General features: G+C 40.2%; 3 protein-coding genes across 8 annotated transcripts in view; 1 reads left to right on the top strand and 2 right to left on the bottom strand.

Moving 5' to 3' along the window:
* apbb2b (amyloid beta (A4) precursor protein-binding, family B, member 2b) overlaps window positions 1–170 on the bottom strand; it is a 58,892-nt gene extending 58,722 nt beyond the window's left edge. For all 5 annotated transcript variants that reach the window (XM_080881330.1, XM_080881326.1, XM_080881328.1 and 2 more), the window contains exon 1: window positions 57–170. The gene's annotated coding sequence lies outside the window, so the exon portion shown is untranslated. The remainder of the gene's footprint in view (window positions 1–56) is intronic.
* Window positions 171–3,325: 3,155 nt separating this feature from the next.
* Window positions 3,326–15,481, top strand: haspin (histone H3 associated protein kinase). Its single transcript, XM_080879495.1, has 16 exons — window positions 3,326–3,799; window positions 4,222–4,380; window positions 4,545–4,700; window positions 5,358–5,495; window positions 5,600–7,301; window positions 8,650–8,794; window positions 8,900–9,051; window positions 9,189–9,374; window positions 9,787–9,872; window positions 10,052–10,114; window positions 10,203–10,294; window positions 11,478–11,557; window positions 12,382–12,470; window positions 12,648–12,790; window positions 12,895–12,997; window positions 14,142–15,481. Exons 1-16 carry the CDS (start codon window positions 3,642–3,644, stop codon window positions 14,341–14,343), a joined length of 3,654 nt encoding a protein of 1,217 aa, XP_080735621.1. The 5' UTR covers window positions 3,326–3,641; the 3' UTR covers window positions 14,344–15,481.
* Window positions 15,482–16,166: 685 nt separating this feature from the next.
* fam184b (family with sequence similarity 184 member B) overlaps window positions 16,167–22,504 on the bottom strand; it is a 31,845-nt gene continuing 25,507 nt past the window's right edge. For both annotated transcript variants that reach the window (XM_080880310.1, XM_080880311.1), the window contains 2 exons: window positions 19,471–19,874; window positions 16,167–16,760 (listed from right to left, as the gene is read on the bottom strand). In XM_080880310.1, the coding sequence (XP_080736436.1) occupies window positions 16,688–16,760; window positions 19,471–19,874 (477 nt within the window). In that variant the 3' untranslated portion in view covers window positions 16,167–16,687. The remainder of the gene's footprint in view (window positions 16,761–19,470; window positions 19,875–22,504) is intronic.

Genomic DNA, 22,504 nt, shown 5'->3' with positions numbered 1-22,504 from the left:
AACGACCGCAAGTCCCTGCGTTGAAGCGAAATTTATCGGCATACCACATCACTCACCTCTTCTCCTGCGGGTTCACGTACTCCTCGCAGAGCTCCTGTCTTTTTTCTCTCTCTCCACCCCTCCGTTCTCGGATTGTTTCCCTTTTCTCCTCCCTCCCAGATGCCGCTGGTCTCCGGCAGGGGGAACCGGGGGACGCTGCTCCGGAAGCAAACGCTCCTCTGTTTTTACTGCCTACGCAGAGAGCGGCTCAATATTAGCGCTTTAATCTGTGATGCCTGCTGGCAGCTTTAAATCAAGAGGTTTCAGTAGCAAAGATGAACTGTTGGTTAGGAAAGCATTGTCCAAAAAAAAGTGACAATGAAAATGTCGACAGAAAGCATGATTATTCCTAACACACGAGATGGGAAGGAATAACTGCAGAGAATAGGTTAAAATGTATAATATAATAATAAGCAAGCATAATGTGGAAATTACTGTATAAGCAGTACTGTGCAAAAGTCTCGAGACATCTTAATTTCTTTCTGAAGATCTTCCAGAGTTTTCCTTTGGACATAGGTTGCTTTTTCACTATTTTTTCAGTTCAGATCTTGCACCTCAAATTTTTCAGAGTTTGTTTGTTTGTTTGTTTGTTAAGACACTTAACACATCTTTAGGTACACACAATTTGTTCTCATATCTTTAGTTGAAGTCATATAAAATGCCAATTGGGGCTTTATATAGCTTTATTTTTCAGCACGAGAAGCATCCCAAATACACCGCGAATGCAATAAAAGCACGCTCGGATAGAAAAACACATCCAATGAAACTATCAGTCAAGGTTTGGCCTCCCCAGAGCAAAGACCTAAACACTATTAAAGTGTTGTGGGATCATGTTGACAGAGAACAGAACAAAAGGCAGACAACATCCAAAGACAAGCTTTGAATGTCCTTCAAGAAGCCTGGAGAACTAAGACTACCTAAAGAAATGACAAGAAAGCTGCCTGAAAGAGTTGAGGCTGTGCTGAAGAATAAAGGTGTCATACCAATTATTGACTATTGACAAGCTTATTTAAATTGTTCAAACTCTGTTTTTGCCATATATACTGAATTTTTATGTACGTTTGCACATGTTGGCATCAGAAGCTGGTTTTCCTTACATGCACAAACAACCAGCACTTCAACGGCATCTAAGTCTGGACCTTTGCTTTCGACTATACCATTTTATAACATCAGTTTCTTCTATGTGGAAATGATAATTGTTTGAATGAAGCTATCAGCAATTTCCCTTGGACATCTGCAAGCACTGTTAGATATGATCCGCGCTTAATAGTAGGTATTAGAGTCTTCTCTTTATAAAGCTCAAAAATGTCTACTGCTGCTGTGGCCTCCCTCTTTGATTTGTCTGTCTGTTTTCACTAGCAAACTACAGATTTGCTCTAATGCTCTGTGAACAGTGAAGACTTTCTCCTTGCAGGTCAAATTAGTGGCAAATCCATGTTATTGTAGATTCTTTTCATTTTTACTAGATACAAACACTTTTAAGCCTCAAGCAGTCTGCTCTTGGGCTGAATTTTATAGGTGTTTGAAATCCTCAGCTCTTGGAAATTTTTGTTTGTTTATATTTTAAATCCTTTCCCAGATTCACACACTAGCTTTATGGTTTTAAGGTATGATAAAGTTAGGGGTGTACTTACCTTTTCTATGTGACTAAACTGTTATTTCATTCTTTTCAACTGTGAAAATAGTACAAAATGTCTATGTGTCTTTGATCCCCTTATCCAAGCACTGGTGCAGAAAAAAAATCTAATATTTGCTTGTTCAAGTATGTTCAAAAGGTTAACTATTACTGCAAGTACAGTGTAAATAAACCTGTTTTTGTAGCCGTTTGTACTGATAATAAGCAAAACTGTGCAACAGTTGAGCCACAAACAAAAACTGACTGTGTGAAATGAACATACTTATACGTAGGCTATACCATTTTGGTTTTGGCAAATTTTAAGATACATTTCATAATATACACAAATGAATGCCATATAAGATCTGGCAACAGTGCATATTTAGTTAAGGCTGAAAAATATAATACATAAGCACATACACAAATTTAAAAAGAAAAATCAGTTCAATTCAATAAAAGTTAAGTGGGCATAATCCAGTTTAGGCTGGAGCCACGCTGGGTCTATTAAATGTGGAGTTTAATGTATGCTGGAGTTTATCTTTGAGTCAACACGTGTAGTGAAACATTTCTGTATTTAGAGGATTTAACAGGTTGCTTTTGACTTTTCCTCTGCTGCTATCCATTGGTCATGATAACATTTACAAATTAAACATTTCTATGAGTTGTAGTTTGCAGTGAGCGCTTTATGTTGCCCCCTTAATATGAATAATACAAATAAAGACAAAACTTTATTTTATTTATTTAATCATAAAATTAATATGGTGTCATTCAGCATAGACCAAATTTGGGGAATATTCTTTTAAAATTATGACACCTGGTGGTGAAATCTACTTACTACACTGTGTGACGTGGTACTTAGGCATTTTGAATTAGTCCAAACTAAATCACATAAATGGGTCTTTATTCTAAAGTTATTTTGTGACACACTGTGTCAAGTATTTATAACTGATCATTTGATTTCACAAAGAAAGTAACGCTTACATGGTTAACAATAAAATAAAGTAATGTTGGCGATTTTACTAAAAAAAAAATCTAAACAAACAAACAAACAAACAAACATCAAAGTGGAAAAACGGAAATATTATTTATTTACTTTAGCAAATATTTATGCTAAAAAAATCTACTGTCAGCTTTGAGGATTAATAAACAGAGGCAATACGTTTTCCAACTACCTGTTGTTGGAGCAGTAACTAACTACCCAACAGCAACATTTAACTATTTGGGTGCAAATGATGATATATATATATTTTTTTCTTTAATTAAAAACCCCAGTTGGAACTGCTGGCATGGGCTCCAAATCTCCAGTAGCCTCCATTACATGAAATGTAGTAAGTGTATTTAAGTAATGTAAATCTAACTAATCTAAGGAAAATGTTTACTTTCAAGATGAAACACGGGTGAATCTGTGAATCATATCTTACACATATCTCTCATGAGTGATATCACATCATTCCTGTCACAAGATAGAAGCTACATTCAGTTTTTGCAAAGTTTTTTTATATATACTATATTTATATATTTAAGTTTCACTGAAATTAAAATGTTTTTTTCCACCGGAAACCTGGCCAAGAGGACAGCAAAAAGGAAAAATTGCAACTAATATAAACGCCTGCTGCTATTACTCCAATCCTCCAGGGGGCGCTGTGATAAAGCCACCGAACAGTTGCAGACCAATCACCGTTTTCCAGCAGTTTGAACAAGAAGCGGGTTGGATTATTCCGATTTCTAGCAAGACAAGAAAAAGATAAAGCTAGCAACCATGGATACAGGCTAAAACTGTTATTACGCTTGAGTTAGTTGAGAATTAGTTCTTCGGTTACGCTTTATTAAAATCATTGTAGTGGTTTGGTGGTTTTGCACAGTCAACGGTCGATATATAAACCTGTCAGACTGTGGCTTACTCCTGTGTGCTCCAGCCGCGGTAAATCTCCAGTTGTAGTTTATAAAAGTTTTACCTTTTGGCACGGTTGTTGCTGGGAAGTCAAACATGAAGCCAGTAAAGCCGCTATATCTGAAGACGTACGGGAAACAGAGGCGGAAGGTGTCCGCCTGGATCTCACCTGAAGACCGCAAGCAGGCCTTCGACAGCACCCCGTCCTCCTCGGATGTCTCCGTCTTTGAGCCGTCCAAACCTCAGAGGATAAGGTATGTTTATAATTTTCTTTACTAAACCGTCTTTTCAGTATTTTCTCTACATTATGGATCACAAAAACTGTGCAGCTACTTTTTAGTTTTAGCTTATAAGAAATATATTATTGGTGTGTATGGAAGCCACAGAAATGCCAGTCCATACAGTCACATATCTGAAGTCTTTAGTTATTAATATATTTATAAAGGATTCGTTTTATTATATTTTTACTATATGAAAATATAGTTAAATATCTTAAATACACCAAACTGTAGCTAATTAAAACAGTGGCAAAAATGTAGAGTAAATCAACAGTTTGTACATACATAACAACCCCCTGTGGACGTGTGCAAAGTACAGTTTAGTTGTCAATCAGAGTTTCCTGCTCTGATTGTGAGCCTGACTATCTTCTTTGCTTCATCTGCTTTTCATTTAACAGGGAGAAGAGCACCAACGCCTTGACTGGAAGAACCGTTCGTCCTGCCAAGAAGAAAGCAATGCTTTGTCTGACTGAGAAGAGTGTGGATGAAGAGGACATGAGCAATGAGGAGAAGGCACCTCCTCTCCCTCCACCTGCTCAGCAGAGCAGGACAGCCAGGTCTGTGAATATTGTAATAAATGGTAAATAGCATTGCAGTCAGTATTACTGCATTTGAATTATTAGATTATCTTAGGCTAGAAAAATATCCTTGAAGTAGTTTGCTTTTTTTTTTGTTGTATTGTATGTGTGAGTGGTGCACACCATTTCTTTCCCTTCCTTAGAAAGAAGAAGAGTAGTGTGGCCAGTCGTAGAGCAGTGCGTCCTGCCAAAAGAAAGACCATACGTTGTATAACGGAGACTAGCAGCGATGAGGAGAACAGCAGGATGCTCGCTCCACCTCCTCCTTCTGTATTAACTCAGCAGAGCAAAACAACCAGGTCTGGGCATTTAAAAACAACAAAGCAACAACACATTACTAAAATGACAACGCATGTTGAGAGTTTTGGGGTTCTATTAAATATAACCACAACTGTGAATGTAAGCAGAGGTTTGACATTTCTGGCAAACTGAAGGCTGATCAAACAGTTTTCAGCAGTTTCTGTGAAATGTATTCCAAAAGCTGCAGTTTGCAGAGTCAGCTCTTGAGCTGCTTGTCTAAATCAATATCAAATGTAAAAAAATATACTGACAATTGCACTTTGGCTGCTCTCAGAGTTTAAACAGATGTCTCAAGTGAAACTTACTTTTGCCAGAGCAGTCCCAAAACAAACTCAAATTTATAATCATGCAGAGGAAAAACATCTTTACATTTGAGATGCTGGAACTACTTTTTAAATTATTAAAAGTGAGTTGTGAGTTTTCTATCAGCAGGCTTTTTGATACAAAATGTTTTGCATTACTTTGACTTGTTTCTGCCTAACTTCTCTCTTTTTACTCTCTTTACTCTCTCTCTCTCTATTTTACTCTCTACCTCAGCACTTTCAGCGTTTGGTTTGCAGTGAGTGACTATTGTTAGCCATTCACAACTTTTAAAGCATCTCTTTTGCATTTATTTGTCTGTTTGTGAAATGATTTGTGTCTTTTCCCGTTATCAGGACGAGCCGGCTTGTGTCTGGACACAGAGTTTTGATGAAGCGGAGGGGCCAGCAGGTTCCTGTCACCACGGAGAGTGAGGAAGAAACGTCTGCACTAAAAGGCCACAGAAATTCAGATAAAATGAGGACAAACTCAAAGTGAGCATTCATGTCTTTAAGAGCTCTGTTAAAAGCCTGAACAGAAATGTCATCATTATTTGCAGTAACCTTTAGCTCTCATCCTCTCTTCTCCTGCTTTCTAGTGTTTATCCATCTTCTGCAGGCCGCTTTGTAACCCAACGTAGACGAGCCGCTGTGATTAAACCCAAAGTCCCCAAAGCATCTGTCAGTATACTCAGCTCCTCAGATGACTTCACTTCTACAGCCTTTCCTTACAGCAGGTCTTCCAGGAAAAGAAAACTGCCTCCGGCATTGGGGCCGTCAAGTGCAGAGAACTCTATGAGCGCTCCCTTCCGAGAGATATCTCTCAACGAGTTGGCAGATTGCAGTCTTGGACCCTGCCCCAGGAAACCCATCTTCTGCTCTACACCGTCAGCAGGATCCTTCAGCAAACGCGGGAAGCTTAAACCATTTTCAGTCAACAATCTGTCCTGCACTCCTCCATCCATGTCAGTAGACGGCATAGTCTCCCCACCAGATTGTTCGCTTCACTGCCAGCAGACAGACACAGACCTACCTGACCACATAGAACCATCTATTGATTTATTTTCAGAGCCCAAGAGAAGAAGTGAATCAAAGTCTAAAAATGAAGGCAAATTACAGAGTGCAAATCTGCTGTCTGCAGACAGTGGCAGCAGCAGTCAGTTTGTATCTGCAGCAGCAGGAGGGTTAGATTGGCTGATCGAGACGCTGAAGGAGAAATGTTTGTCCACACGCTGCACCGTGCCGCTGGAGAGATTAGACTTGTTCGCTGAGCTGAGCTGTGAAACAACCTACTCATCCTGTCTGGGACATTCAAACTCACTGCACAGCCGACAAACAAACAAACAGCCTGTGGACAGCAGTGAAGCGGTCGATCTGTCAGAGTCTTTAAAAGCATCGTTTTGTCTTCATTCATCAGGTACAGTCAATGATATCCGTAATAGTTTTGACCAAGAAGCTTCAGTGAGTCGGAGTTGCAACACTAACATTTCTCCATTAGTTAACTCTAAGCAGTCAGCCGAACACTCGGCCGCATCACCTATGGAGCAGTCAGAATCTGTATTTTATATTCAGTCTATTCATCACACAGACAGCAGCTCTGAGATTATAATGAGCACACATTTGGAGTCCAGCAGCACCGTGCAGACAGTGGAAGGCGAGGCTATAGTGGCAAAGAGTAAAAGTCTTACTAAGAGGTGTTCAGTCCAGATGAAGAACCTGGTTTTGTCACAAGAGCAACTAAAAGGCTTCGCAAAGCAGACAGAGGAAGATTTGGGTAAGACACAATCAGCCAAGACAGAATGTGCAGCAGATCTCACAGCAGGGCTGAAGGAGAAATGTCTAACAGATAACATTATTGTTGGGATAAAGAGAGTAAATTTGTCACTGTTGAAAGAAATTATGAGTCCCAAAGGTGCTCTGCTAAAACCAGCCGGAGATGTGCCCGACTCAGCTAGTGACGACCAGACAAAGACGGACCACTTGTCGGAGAGCGATGACAGTAAAGAGACGACTGCCTCGAAAGCCAGCGTGAAGAACGGACGTTTGACTACTTCTGAGGATGAGAACGCCTCAGACAGAGAAGTTGTAAAGAAGAGAAAAAAGATGCCCGTGGTTCAGAAGGAAAAGAAACAGCGGAGCGCATCCACAGACCGCCCTGGGACGACGAGGAAGGCGTGCGTAAGCGGCATGAGCGTGAGCCGCTGGAAAAACAAAGGCAACGCCAGCACGCACATGATCAGGAGCAGGGCTGTGGACTGTAGCATCAATGAGATGATCCCCTCACAGCACAAGCAACCAAAGGTAAGAATCAAATTCAGAGTGACAGCTGAAACAGTAGGCTCGCATGTTCAGCAGCGCTGGATGGATAATGAAGGTGATGGTTAATGGGTTCATTGTTGAAGTTACCATTTAAGTTGATGCTTTTCTGTAAATCCCTCCAGTCAACAAATGATGCTGACTATTAGAGTATTAATCAGATGCAGCTGCACTAATTAACCTGCACATTTGGTTTCCCGATGTCTTGATGGTAACAAGTATTTGTTACTGAGCCACAAGAGTTGAGGCTCGGGTGTGAAATTTATGGTTTTTAGGGTTATTTTTTTAGCCATATTTTTTTTTATCATTAACTCTGTTTCCCTGGGTCTTTTCCTGTGTGTTATGAAAAATCTTGTTTTTTGGTACCAGCACTGGTTTTATTATGTTGTATTTATCCAGAGTAATAGTGGATGTACTGGACAAAGGATGTTTAATATGGAGCTTCCAGGTAGGAGGAAAAGAGGAAGACCTCAGTGAAGGTTAATGGATGTAGTGAAAGAGGACATGCAGAGGGTTAGTGTGACTGAGGAGTGGAGATGGAATGAGATGGAAGCAGGTGATCGACTGTGGGAGAAGAAGCCAACTCTGACTGAGTTTAGAGGGGGACTTTTTGACCCCATCTTATTTTACACACACACACACACACACACACACACACACACACACACACACACACACACACACAGACACCACTCAATACCACTACAAGAGATAGAGGGGGTGTCTGCTCTCTCAGCCTGTACCAGAGTTGAGTTAAAACATGCCAACGAAGCTAGTGACCAGATAATTATTCTTGATGTTGAACATGTGGTGTGACAAAAGATTCTAATTGGCTTCCAAGTTTTCCAGCTTACCAGTATCTCCTATTTTTGCACTCAGTGTGCTGCATTTATAAAGAAATCCTGCATCTCACCAACATCACATTTCTGGTGATGGGTAAGCATATAATGTTTAGGTGCTCTCACACTGTAGCGAGCACAAGCTTCCATGTAGCTGCAATGTAGTTTGGTTGTATTCAAAGGAAGGCAAATGTCCATGCAGCCAAAATCTCCAAAACTGGGCAAATTAGCATGAAAATAATCTATCTATATACAATTTGTGGATGAATTGTCCCTTTAGTGCCACAAATGATTACTTCATTTGATCTCCAAACCTCATAAAAACTATTAAGCTATTGACTCTTCCCGTAAGTGAAGAAGCAGAATATTTCTGATCACAGAGCAGATCTGTGTTAACTCTTAAGTTTTTCTGTCATGATCCACCGAGCACTAATCAAACATTTAAAGGCTTTTAAGTCATTTAACCTAAAGCCTGTTGTATGTGCTATATGTAGGAGTTTTTGGGCTCTACCATGAATTTCTCCACCCCGGTGAAAGCAAGTCGGCTCAACCTCTCATCCCTGCTGGCTGATTTCACACCAAACACAAAAACCTGGAGCCGGATCAAAGCCGCCCTCTCTGTTCATCGCAAAGGCTTGGGTAATGATGTACACTCTGGTGTTTGGATTTTAAGCTTTTAGTTTGACTTTGAGAGTCCTTACACTCTCTCTCTCTGCCCCCCACCCCCTCATTCCCTCTCCTTAGTGCTGCTCACTCCGAGGAGTTTACGTCTATCAGCGTCGGGCTCTCCTGGGAGGACGGACACTGCTGATCTCAGTCGGGATCTCTTTACCACACCCTTACGGACGCCACTCCCCAAGGGGCTCCGGTCACAGCTGCTGGGCCAGCATTCCCTGGTATTAAACGCACATAAGTTATATATTCAGACTTTCTGTTGGTTTCTCTGCACTTTGCATTTGGGTCGTTAGACCTGATGGCGTGACATCCAGGCTGTGGATGCACGTAACCTCCTCCCACTTGTCTGTTGTTGAAGGTTTGTGAAGACGCAGACCTGTCAGACGCAGAGAAGGTGTATGCTGAATGTGGCCAGCAGCGGCCTCTGCCCTGGGAAGAGTGCATTCTCCCCCAGCATATGAAGCAGTGTCTGAAGATTGGAGAGGGCACCTTTGGGGAAGTCTTCTCCACCAACAACGAATCAGGAGACACCGTCGCCCTCAAAGTAAGCACATTTGAGTGTATGTGAACAACATGTTTTAGAAGTGTAGCGTTGACTGAGCTCTGTTAGAGAGTTACAGATGTGAGTTGTATCAAAGAAGGTAAATATTGTGCATTGTTTTTCCTTTTCTGGCCCTTTTCTGATCCTGAGCTGGTCTTATAGTTTTTAAGTAGTAGAAAAGAACGAAAAGGGAGCAAAGATACTTCAACATGAAGCTCAGGAGGCCAAAATGAATCAATGAAAACACAAAGGGGGCATTGATGATGGCTCAGAACTAAAAGGGCAGGGAACAGGCCTGTAATTTGTAGTATAAACCAATTGAGTTATAATGTGCTTCAAAAATAAAACCACTAATGTTACTGAAAAAACTGCAAACGTTCAACACAAGAAGTCCCACCCTGGATTGTATTTTCAGATCATTCCAGTAGAGGGGAGTGAGAAGGTGAACGGAGAGGACCAGAAGACCTTTGGAGAGATTCTCCATGAAATTATTATCTCTAAGTAAGTAACCGCAGGTACACACTGCTCACTATATGCAGTCCATTTGCTGTAATGCTAGAGCTTATAAGGTCTGTATGTTTCAGTACAGTGATACCTAATGGTGAACCACATCAAAGTACTCCAGCTGAACAGCTCTAATGAGCAGTGTTTGTGTGTTTTGTTTTGTTTTCTTCTACCAGGGAGCTGAGCAGCCTCAAAGAGAAGCAGCACAACCAGACCCATGGTTTTATTGGACTCAAAGAGTAAGTATTTTCTTTGGTCTTTTTTTCTGTTAGTGCCTCAGTAGTTTTGAGTCTTAATGTGACTTTGTGTCTATTTTTCTCCCCATAGTCTTCACTGTGTTCAAGGCTGCTACCCTGCAGATTTCCTGAAAGCGTGGGACACATTTGACCAACAGAAAGGCTCAGAGAACGACAGACCAGGTCAGTGAGACAGAGCTCATTATAATTTATTCACAAGAACATGTTTTGTGTATTTCTTAGGGTTAGGGGTTAACTTACTTCTATATTAACTTCTCTCTAACTAAGATTCAACTTAATTTAATTATTAATGTTAAAAAAGTTCTTGCCCAACTTGCTGTGTTTTTTTTGTTTTGTTTGTTTTTGTTGTTGTTGTTGTTTTTGTTTGTTTGTTTGTTTGTTTGTTTTCTTTATGACCAGCTGTACATTTATAGATTTTAATTTTTTTTTAGTCACACCTTAATTGTGGCACAGATTCACCAAAATGCTGGAAACTTTCCTCAGAGATTTTGGCCGTATCCACATGCCATCATTGCATGGATGCTGGAGATTTATCAACTGCACATCCATGATGGGAATCTGGTTTTACCCCATCCCAAACATCATCTATTAAATTCAAATACGGTGACTGTTTCAGTTCAGTGAACTCATTGTTGTGTTTAAAAAACAAAAAACAGTTTGAGATGATTTGAGCTTTGTGACATAGTGTGTATCCTACTGGAAGCAGCCATCAAAGATGGATACACTGGTCAAAAAGGGATGGATGTGGTCAGTGGTGTTTAAATGATGCTTGGTAGATATTAAGTGGCCCAAAGTGGCCCTAAAAAAATGCCCCCCACATCATTAGATCAGTGCTCCCCAAATCACACAACACACCACCAAATAAAAATGTCACAAAAAGCATATTGATAATTTCCCCCCTGCACACCAGTCATAGTGGAATTGGGTCAGTTTTTCCCCAGTGTACTTTTTTTTTTTTTTTTGCTTTTTTCTGACCACTACTCGTGCTAGGGCCTTCATCAGGGTTGGGTTTTTCTGCAGGACCCAGGTCAGATCGACTTGGCTGTTAATTAATTTCTTCTTTGTCTTCTTCTGTTTTCCTGGCAGTTGGTACCCATTTAATTACAGCAGGTAGTTGTACTGCCCTCTAGTGTAAGAGGATGTAATTGTTCTGCCTGTTGTTAAAAATCTATTTGTCATAGATTTTTAACAAAACAAAAACAAATTTTTGATTAAGAAAATAATATAAAGCCATTAAAAAATATTTTAGACTTTCTTTCTAAAATGGGGTCACAAATGAACCCACTCGGTCCCTAAAATACGCAAATCATGTGATTTGGGTTTCTCTTTTTGTGTCTTTGCTCAGATTTCTTTGAAAATGACCAAATGTTCCTAATCCTGGAGTTTGAGTTTGGCGGCATCGACTTGGAGAACAGCAACGGAACGGTAGGGATCAAAGCTTTCCCCGTGTCTTTGTGGAAATGTTGAGCTTTTATCTGCCACCTCAGTGACTGTTCAGAGATACAGAAGGTAAAGCTGGTAGCTTGGAGATAAAACTACTTTTACATTGGCTGAATGTAGAAAGTACACAAGCTGAAAGTGTGTGTGGTCAGTTAAAGCACTTTGTATTCAAATTGTCATTACTGAAGATTAAGCTAAAAAGAAGCCTTTGCTTATTTCACGTTCACACTCTCAGTAAAAATGTTTTTAAATTTTAATGACGAGAGCGGCTGCATAAAAATAGCAAGTTCTTGAGTCGAGTCATTACAGCTTAATGTCAGCCAGACCATAAATTACTGCACGCTGGAGGTAATGAGAGAAGATGATGAACATCTTAAAGAAATTATTTGCTTCTGAAAATTCTTGCGGACTAGTGTTATCTTTGGCACGGCTGGACTTTTTCTGGCTTCTAGAAACTTAAATTGCTGTTACACAACATTCACATCTCATCTCCCTGCAAGGTTTTATGAATATTTTCTGACTTGAGGTCTTACACACGCTGAGCACCTTCTTCCTGACTCTGACGTCTGAATGTGTCGACATTCAGACGACACATTCAGACGACACATTCAGGAAGAAGGTGCTCAGTGTGTGTGGCACAGGTGCTCGGACCGCATGACCTGTTTTGTTTTTTGCACTTTTTCTCACTGCACTGATTATCGGGTGAATTTGCAGGGATGTTTACTCGTGGGGAAATTGGATGCCTTGAATGTTGCACTTAAATAGTCTAAAAGACTTTGTCTAATTTATACTCTTGTTGTGTTTTCAAGTTGGCATCTTTAGCGGTGGCGAAGAGCATCCTTCACCAGGTTACTGCTGCCTTGGCTGTTGCTGAGCAGGAGCTTCACTTTGAACACAGGTACTGACACACATTGATAAATTACAGCACCGACTGACAGTTTCCCAAGAAGACGCGTACAGATGCAGTTTGTTCCCCGCTAACAAAACAAAACCCTCTAGTGTTTAGAAGGAAACTAACAAATGTTCAGCTGGAACTCTACTCTAACAGTTTAACCCTACACACTGTTTATTGCAGGGACCTGCACTGGGGAAATGTGCTGGTCAAAACAACCAAGCAGAAGACGGGGAGCTTCCTCATCAATGGAACCACCCACTCTCTGGAAACCAGAGGGGTGCTGGTCCGCATCATTGACTATTCTCTCTCCAGACTAGAAATCGGTCAGATATTTTTCTACTTGCTTACTGTCATACTTTGAATGGATTGTGTTATACACATAGTGAATATTACGTAGTGGTTCTAAAATGTTGCTTTTGTGTTGTAGATGATTTGACTGTGTCCTGTGACATCTCAAATGATGAAGAGCTCTTCATGGGACAGGGAGACTACCAGTTTGAGATCTACAGACTCATGAGACAGGAAAACGGGTCAGTCCATTAAGTGATCAAGCATCTATGTGCCATGTAACAGGAGTCTCTGTGTAGTAAAGGCTTAAAGTCTTTATCTCACTCTATGTCTCTGTATCTTTCTATAGCTGTATCTCTATACATCTATCACTGTGCACCTACTAAACAAAACAAACTAGAATAAAAATATACAGTAAATATTTTAGTTTTTGTCCAGGTCAGTTTCATCATACTTTTCAATTAAACCAGAAAGAACGAGTGATTTGTTCATTTGTCTGAGACTGAGATGATGACATGGAGTCAGTTCTTTGTGTCCTGAAATGACGAATACCACCAACATTATAAATAAACTTAACTGAAATGAGGAAACAAACCTGGAAACAAAATGAAACCAGTGATACTGTTAAACTTGAACTGGTTACGTTCTAGTAAATTATAATTTTTCTTTGCTATTATGTAGGATTTCTTTTTCTTTGATACGCTCATAAAAACATGTTTGTAATTATGTCAAATTTAAAAAGAAAAAAAAAGAAGGAAAAAAAAGCAGTGAGGCGAGGTTGCATAATTCCCTGTGAATCAGGAGGTCAGGACATTCCCTGCCGTTGGCCTTTTCTCCAGAGCACAAATGTCAACCTGATTTTACGTCGTGGGCCACAGACAGCCCACTTTAATCCTAAGTGGGTCAGACTGCCCTGTCTGTCACTGTACAGAAGTTTAACTGCACATTTAATCTCAGAGTGATCTCAATATAAGGGAAATGATGAGAATATTCTGTTTTTGAGTTTCTTTAGACTCAAATTGTGAGAAATGCTTAAAATTACAACAAAAAACCAAACAATTCTGGTAGCTCATTGCCCACACAGTCCTGTAATTATAAGACTAAAAGTTTTTGTTAATTCACAGAAAAGCTGTGGAGAAAAAAAAATCCCTCACATTTTATAAAGCAGTGCAGCGGGCCAGACTATTAGGTCGGACTGGCCCCTGTGCCCTATGTTTGACAGCACTGCTTTAGAGTGTGGGTTCACACTGATGATGTAGCCGTCTCAGAAATTCACGTGTCAAATATGACACTCTTGGCATTGTTAAAGTTCATGACAGCACAGTGAGAAATGCAGCATTGTTGTTGATTTATTGATCCTCTCATGCTGTTTGTGTCTTTTATCAGGAATAACTGGGCTGCTTACCACCCTCATACCAACATACTGTGGCTCCACTACCTTTGCTCCAAGCTGCTTTCTATGAAGTACCGCGGCTCAGGGGGGAGGACTGCCAAGGACATGCGAGAGGAGCTGACTGGTTTCTATGACAATGTCCTCCAGTACAGTTCAGCCACAGAGGCGTTGCAGAGCTGCCCCATGTTCCAGTAGCACGAGGATTCAACGCAAAGTGTGAGGAAACTCACACAGACCATTTTTAGCACGAAGGGGGTGCACTGTTTCTTCCCGTTCGTCCTCTGTTAAGACAGTGTTCCCAGTGGACGCGCCGGCACAGGAGAGTTACTTAGAGTGTAATGCAGACAATGCTGTCATAAAACAAGGCTCATTAAAATGACTGAAGATTATATATTGGTGGTCAGTGGCGCTTCTTTATGTTGTTATTCTAATAAATCCATTCACTTGTTTTTTTTTGCATCCTAAGTATAAAATTTGAAAAAGATTATCATGATAAATTTTTCTTTCTTAATCTTGTAGCAATGTGGTTCAGTGTTTGCAGTCTGCATTGCTTCTTAATCTGTTACTTGGTGTAAATTAATCACTACCTTCTACATGGCCAGGTTTCAGCTTTTCTTTCATTTTTTTTTTCTCTGGTTAATGATGAAACGGTTCACAAACATGTGATGTGATTTCATTTGAAAAGCAGAAGGGTAACAAGGGGAAATAGAAGATTAGATCTCAAAACTATGCTATGTAAATGTAGTGTAAACGGGACATTTAACAGGTAAATCTGGCAGAGGATTCACTTCTGTGTGAAGCATTATAATCAATAAATGCTCATTTTAAGAGTTCTGAATGTTTTTATATAAAATAAAAGTCTGTAAGAAGATGTAAGAAAAAAAATGAAGCATGTTAAGTTGTTATTACTGTGTACCAGGGTATTTAGATTTATAATTGTTTTAGTATGGTCGTATATAATAGTAATCAGAACTGTCACCTCACAGCAAGACGGTTCTGGGTCTGTCAGCGTTTGTACGTACTCCCTGTGTTAGTTTTCTCCAGGTGTTCCTTCCATAGTCCAAAAACATCCATCTTAGCTTAACTGATTATCCTAAATTGGCCGTGAGTGTGAATGTTAGTCAATGGTCATCTGTCTCTGTGAATGTCCTGTGATATTCTGGGGACCTGCCCAGGTCCCGCGTCCTCCTGTGTACCCCCTCCTCTCCCTCTAAAAGAGCTGGGATAGGCTCTGCACTCCCGTGACTCTGAATTTGATAAGCAGTTAGACAAAGGAATGGGCTGAAGAAGGGCTCCCTTTATTAAACTGATAGGGAATGTATTGTACTGCATTAAAATGCCAGCAGAAGGAAATCTAGTGGATTATTCGGAGCCCAGTAAGCTGTGAAACATGTCTCCAAGTAGTAAACAAAGTATAACTAAACTGCCTTGAAGTAGTTTGGGTTTATTCCTGTGGATAACCATCAAGAAGAAAGCTTGGTACACTATTTCCCTCCAGAAAGGTGAGATGTCTCCAAAACAAAAATGTATATTATCTTTGAGTTAATAACTTTTAAGTCCTGAGATGACAAAAATAAGTCAGTGGTCAGATTAACAGCAGTCTATAAATCATTTTAACTAATACCTGAAAGGTGATTATGGTCGCCTTTGGAACAGCGAGTTAAAATCGTTTGATATGTCGACTATTTAATTTGATAAATTGGTCAGTAACAGATTTTTTTGGGTAATTTATCAACAGAACTTACAACTAATTATAAATCATCCTGGTAAAGAATTTCAGCTACTTCAACATTATAAATCCACCTACTGTGCAGTACTTGCAGCGGGTGGAGTACACTGCACGTTGTCATACAAACGACACATGATGTGAATCTTTTTAGTGATACCCTGAACCACGGAGAAGCATCTGAGCTTAAGCTCAAAGAATGTGATACACAGAAAAAAGACGCACATACAAAAACAAAATAGTTTATTCAATTTCATCATTAAGATTATTATACATTTTTGCATTGAAACAAGCTTCATTTTGGTATGGTGAGTCGTGTGTGTCCATTTTGATGTGGATCTTGATTGAATATGTTCAATGCTTCCATACGCAAAGAGACACTTGGTTGCTGTTTTTTTTTTTTTTTCTTAATGAACACCTGCCTGGAATCGTTACACGATGGGATTAGGGCAACAGTTGCATTAAAAAAGGAAGACGTCCTTTAAAAAAAACAACATATGGCGACATTCCAAACTATACAAACAAGATCCGGCAGGCCAATGTCTGAGAAGAGGTCAGGCATGTGTTTGAGAAGCACTTTTTGGTTGAGCTTTGAGGCAATGTTTGAAATGGCCTTGCTGGTGATGAGCCCATATGTCTGTTGATGTGTTTGTCTGTTTTCAAGGTTCTCTGTTTGTGTGTGTGTGTGTGTGTGCTTGAGTCTGGGAAGCAAACAGATGTGTATAAGAAGCAATGAAGTGGATATGAAATGTACCTGCAGCTGTTGTATGTGTATGTGTATGTGTGTGTCTGTATGCTTGTATGCATTTGTGCTCAGAAGGAGAAGTATTTGGTGAACCACTCCTGCTTCAGCCCTTCTGTCCCCCTCTGCTCCAGGTATGGCCCCCTGCACCACACAAGACGCAGACAGGTTTAGTGTTTTAATCACAACTAATTCAGAAACATGACAGGAAGAAAAACATTCGTAACATTTTATAACACGTCCCACGACTAAGGGCATAATTCCCCTGTAATTAAAACAAATCTCAAAGGATTTTATTTGAAATTAAAATGTTATTATATCCGCATACTACTACTTTAAGGTAGGTACACTAGAATAAAGTTGGTAAGAAGTCAGAGGTTTTTACAGGGATTTAAACTACAGCGTAAGCAAAAAGGTAAATAATAGAATATCCATCATGTACATCTACTTAATGAATATTGAATAAAAAAAGTAAAAAGACAAAATTAAGGCAATTTGTGCCCTGAAAAGTACAGTGTGCGATGTAAGATGGGAACACATTGTTTTTATTCCAAATTAGTTACCTCATACTTAAAATTACTTATGGAGTCCTAAATTTACATAGTAATAATGCTAATAATAATAAGTAATTACAGTATAATTACTTCCTTGTTCCTGTAAAAACTCGACTTACCCCCTTATGGTAGTGTGTCTACGTTTAAGTATTTGTATGCAAATATAATTACATTACAATTTTGAATTAAATGACATTTATTACAGGTTAATTACACCTTTAGTTGTTATGCTAAGGTGTTCAATTGCAGTCAGAAAAGAGAGAAAGGAAAGCAGCAGGACCATGACTGTTTCAGCTTATAAAGACTGACATTTACTGAATACCTTCTTTAGGACAAGACGTCACCTCACTGGTATTTACACTATATTACAGCTGTTAGACCTTTGGTACATCTGTGGTTCATGAGGAAGAGTGGGCTGTGTACCAATTGGAAGGTCTGTGGCTCAAGCTCCAGCATGTTCAGGTGTTTTTAAAGAATAAAGTGTTGCATGAGTGAAAATGATCAGCCGATAAAATGGCAGCAACTCAATGCCTTTAGGTATGTAGACATGGTCAAGACCACCTCCTGAATTTCAAATTGAGCATCAGAATGGGGAAGAAAGGTGATTTAAGTTACTTTAAATTTGGTATGGTAGTTGGTGCTTGAAAGGCTGAAGCGTCTGATCTGCTGGGAATCTCCTTTTATTTTACAGAGAATGGTTTGAAAAAGAGACAATATCCAGTGAGCGGCAGCTCTCTGTTAGAAAATGTCTCGTTGATGACAAAGGTCAGAGGAGAAAACTACAGTAACAGGAGGCGTGCTACAGCAGCTAAGAACAAGAAACTGAGGCTACAGTTGGGGAAGGCTCATCAAAACTGGACAATAAAATATTGTACTGAACATGACTTTGAGTTCACTGAACTCAAATGGCCTCCACAGTCACCAACAGAGAACCACTTGGATGTGTTAATAGGGGCGAGTCACGTTATGGATGTGCAGCCGACAAATCTGACAGTTCTGAAGACAAGACGGGATCAAACCTGGCATTAGCAAGGTGAACCTTGGATCGTTTTATTTAATGTCGTCACTAAGAATTATTGTTGTATTTGTATGCATAAATCCTCAGTAGTCATAAACTGATTATTACATGATCACACAGCAATGAGTACACAAGGTCAGGATAACATCCCTCTTCAAAATGTCTGTCTTAATTAGACTTTTTGTGACTGCATTGTTTCATCTGTCTTGATCCACGACCTCCGTAAACCCTGTTCTGATTAATTCATGGACTCATGGACCATGAAAGGTTTGTCTGTAAATTATGATCCACATTAGAGTCACAAACCGCTGAGCTAACAAAAACACAAAGCCGACAGACCAACATGTGACATCACAGAGTCTATGTGCTATCTTTTATATACAGTCTATGTTTGCAGCAATGGTTTGCACTGTTGCCTCATTTGCATGTTCGCCACATGTTTGCGTGAGTTCTCTTCGGGTACTGTGACTTCCTCCCACAGTCCTAAGACATGCAGTTAGTGGGGTTAGGTTAATTGGTGATTCTAAATTGCCCATGAGTGTGAATAGTTGTTTGTCTCTCTGTGTGTTAGCCCTGTGAGAGACTGGCCATCTGTCCTGGGTGTACCCTGCCTCTCGCCCTATGGTAACTGGGATAGGCTCCAGCCCCCATGTGACACTGATTAAGGTTGGCAGTAAATGTCAAAGTAAGATCCACATGAATAGGAAGGTTGTAAAACATGATTCTGTAGCGGGATGATCGGCGTTATTTATTAATCATGATGTAGTTAATTACTTATTCAGTACTTAAAGTTGCATTTGTAGTAGTACTTGCAAGAATGAGACCAAATTTTGCCACCATGACAGACGCAAAGAGTCACAAATGTGGAAACATCACCAGCCACGCTGTCATGGAAAGTGATGACTGCTGGTAGGGCAGGTTTCCATCAAGAGATCTGCAGCGGACAGCTACAGCTGGCTCATCTTGAACTAAGTGCTGAGATTAACACAGACTGACAGCTGATTAATCCCGACATCCAGTTCATGCCAGCGATCTGAGTCCTTGTTGTAACAGTTTGATTAATGTCATCACTAAGAATTATTGTTGTATTGCTCCCTCTACTTTTTATCATATTTTCATATCTTTATATAAAGTTCAAAAGGTTGTTAATACAACTTGTTGAACATGTGATATCCCTGGTAAGGATTAAGTCAAAAAGTAAAAAAATATTAAAAATAAGTTTGATTTTTGGTTTCTTATCTCACCCTGAGGAAGTCAGCTGGCTGAATCAAAACATTCATACCTGATTGAGTGGGCCTGCAGGTGTACGTGTGGGTCCAGGCAGGAGGGGGACACGTATCGGATGCCCGTCTGAGGCGAGGGGCAGACGGGGAGAGGTGCCGTCGGCGCCGGCGTCGGTGGGATGCAGGAGGTCCGGGTTCTGGCGGAGCGAGAGAGGGAGGGCGAGGAATGCTGGGTGAGGGGGAGGGACGTGTGTTTGTGTGGGAGAGAGGAGGTGGAGTAGTGGGGCGAGGTTTGAGGGTGGGAGGAGGACTGGTGGGGGAGGGTTGAGGAGGAGTGCTGATGGACGGAGGGGGAGGAGGAAGACGAGGAGGAGGAGGAGGAGTGGGGCACAAAGATGCTCCTGTTGTAAGTGCCGGCCGTGGAGATGCTGGTGACACGAGGAGGCGACTCGGCACGTTTCCTCTGTGGAAAAAAATAAATAAATAAAAATTGACACATAGGTTAGAGTTTTAAAAAAAAAAGGATCAGTTTTTCAGAGCGCTCAGTATAACCAGCAGAAATCTGGACCCACTGGTTGCGATTTATGACTAATGGGGCAAAATCAGTCTCTCTTTTGTTGCTCAAACAAATGATTGGTTAGTTGCACTCAGACTACAAGTGGCCTGTAAGCTAGAAAATCTCCTACTTGCAAATTGTGCATATTTACAAGCACATATCTGTTTAAAGGAGGCTTCGCTCTCACATCCAGGCCCACATATTTTATTCTTGGACAGCTTTGCATGACTGACAGTTCAAAACAGTGCTTATATTTAGCTTTTACTGGGTGTTGGTGCAGAGCCTTGGTTCATCTTCTGTCTGAAACAAGCTGTTGAAGCTCCTCTCTCTTTAAGGTCAGCCAACTTTCTTCTGATTGGCTGCTACTCAAAAGCAAAAGATCCAAACAGCAGGTGGCCAAGGTGTCTGTGCTCACAGCCAGAGCTGCCTCGCAGATCCAAGAGGAGAAAAAAGCAAAACTGAGAATTTAGAGCAGTCTGAAGCTTGAGCTTCTGGCTTGAATTTGGCTGTTTAGACAACCAACCTATATTTAAAAAAATGTACAATGTTGTGTAAATGTCGTGAGTGGCCCTTCATTTCTTTATTTTTTGCAAGAAAAATGGGAAATAGGTGCATTGATTTATAGAAACGTGCAAACAAGAATAGAGATAACAGAGGTTGCAGAAGTCTAATAAGCTTGAAAGTCAATATTTGGTTTGACCACCTTTATTCTTCAACACAGCTGAACTCTATTAGACAAGCGTTCTTGTTATTCCTTTAAGTGGTCCTCAAGAATAGTTTAGGACATTCAAAGCTCTTCTTTGGATGTTGGCTGCCTTTTCCTTCATTCTCTGTCATGATGAAAAATGAAACTGTTGCCAGTCTGATTCTTTCCAGATGGTGGATCAAAATCTCACGGCACTTTTTTGCATTCATAATCAATTTTGACAAGCTCTCCAAAACCACCGGCCAACTATGACAGACCCTCCATCATGTTTTCTAGATGTCTGTAGAGACTCACTGTTGTGCCTCTCTCCTGACCTCATGCATACATACTGACAAAAGTTTGAAGCAAAATGTTTAAATTTGGAGTAATTATTTGATGAGATATGTTGCCACAGATTTTCAGTCCATTTCTTGTTTCATTTGGCATAACTCAGCCTTTTCAACCTATTTCCCTTCCTTAAGAATGGCTTCTTGACAGCCACCCTTCAACTGGGACCACTTGTGATGAGGATTCAGTGAAACATAGACGGATCTACTGAAGGGCCAGGAGCATCTTTCAGGTGCCGTATCAAGTCTTTGCTGTATTTTTTTTCCTATTTCTTAAAGATATAACTTTCAGATAATGTTCGTCTGCTGTAGATGGGTTTACTGAGATATAGGCTTTTGGCTTACTGTGGTATCTTTGGTAGTTTTCATAGACTCAAATAAAGAACTTGAATAAATGTTTTTGCAAAAGTCTCCTAAATTTAAAACGAGTTCTTTGTGTAGTCAGGACACTGGTTCATCCAATGCCATTTGAACAAACAACAAACAAAGAAAAACAAACATCCATCTGAGCGTGAAAACTCGGGTACATTGGACTGAAAAATGAAAATGAAAAAAAGCTGCAAATGTTCAAAGAAAGACTAAGAGACCTTCAGAAAACCTGGAGAACTACTACGCAAGACCACTCTTAAAATTAGTTTATGTTAGTGTTATGTTGGTAAGTTTATGTTGCAAAGCAAGTGCCCACTAGTCAATTTAGTGAAATGAGTGAAATTAGTAAAGCCACACGTGTTCAGTTATTATGAAGGCCACCATAGTTCATTTTCAGCCACATATTCTGTCCTGTAAATACTACACATGTATTAAATCATACTCTGAAAATAGTCCCCAGCTAAATGCACATTTTATCTTTAAGTAGTAAGTTTGATTAAATCGGCAGTTAAGGAAAATGTTTTATGTCCTTTATGATTTATATTAAAACGAAACAGCAGAGTCTGAAGTGTTCAGTGTTTAGGCGTTACAGGAGAAGAAGACACATCCCGAAATAAGTGTAGTTTTACTGAAACTTCTCAGTAACAAATGCATGGACATAAATACAAAAGTTGGTGGCCCGCAGCCATCATAGGAGCCTGTCGACAGGCTGCAGGTGATGATGCGTGTCAGCATTTTTAAATGTACCACGCCAGATGGTCGGTAAGCACAAATCCACGACTGACACCAAACAAGTGCAAGTGAAGGCACACAGAATCCTGCACTTTACAGCAGCCTCGATTTATTAGTCACACTCCTGAGAAGCTTTGATTAAAGACGCGAACGCCTCAAAATCGATTTCATCATGTTTGCACGTCAGCTGATAACAGGTCAAACTAAAAAAAAAAAAAAAAAGAGCTGCATAATATAAGTTCCCACATCTTTCACACATCTGCGTCTTTAGTTGCCAAATGCAATGTTAGTAAAAGCCGAGTGATGATGGAGTTATTGCAGGGAGGGCAGGCACACTGGTGACGTGGTGAGTGGGCGAACTTCTGCGTTTCACTGTTTCGTGCCCCAGAAACCGAAGCCGGCTT

The sequence above is a fragment of the Rhamphochromis sp. 'chilingali' genome, assembly GCF_963969265.1.
Source record: "Rhamphochromis sp. 'chilingali' genome assembly, chromosome: 4".
NCBI lineage: Eukaryota > Metazoa > Chordata > Actinopteri > Cichliformes > Cichlidae > Rhamphochromis > Rhamphochromis sp. 'chilingali'.
Note: the sequence above shows the minus strand (reverse complement) of the source record. Positions and strands in the feature narration are given on the sequence as shown.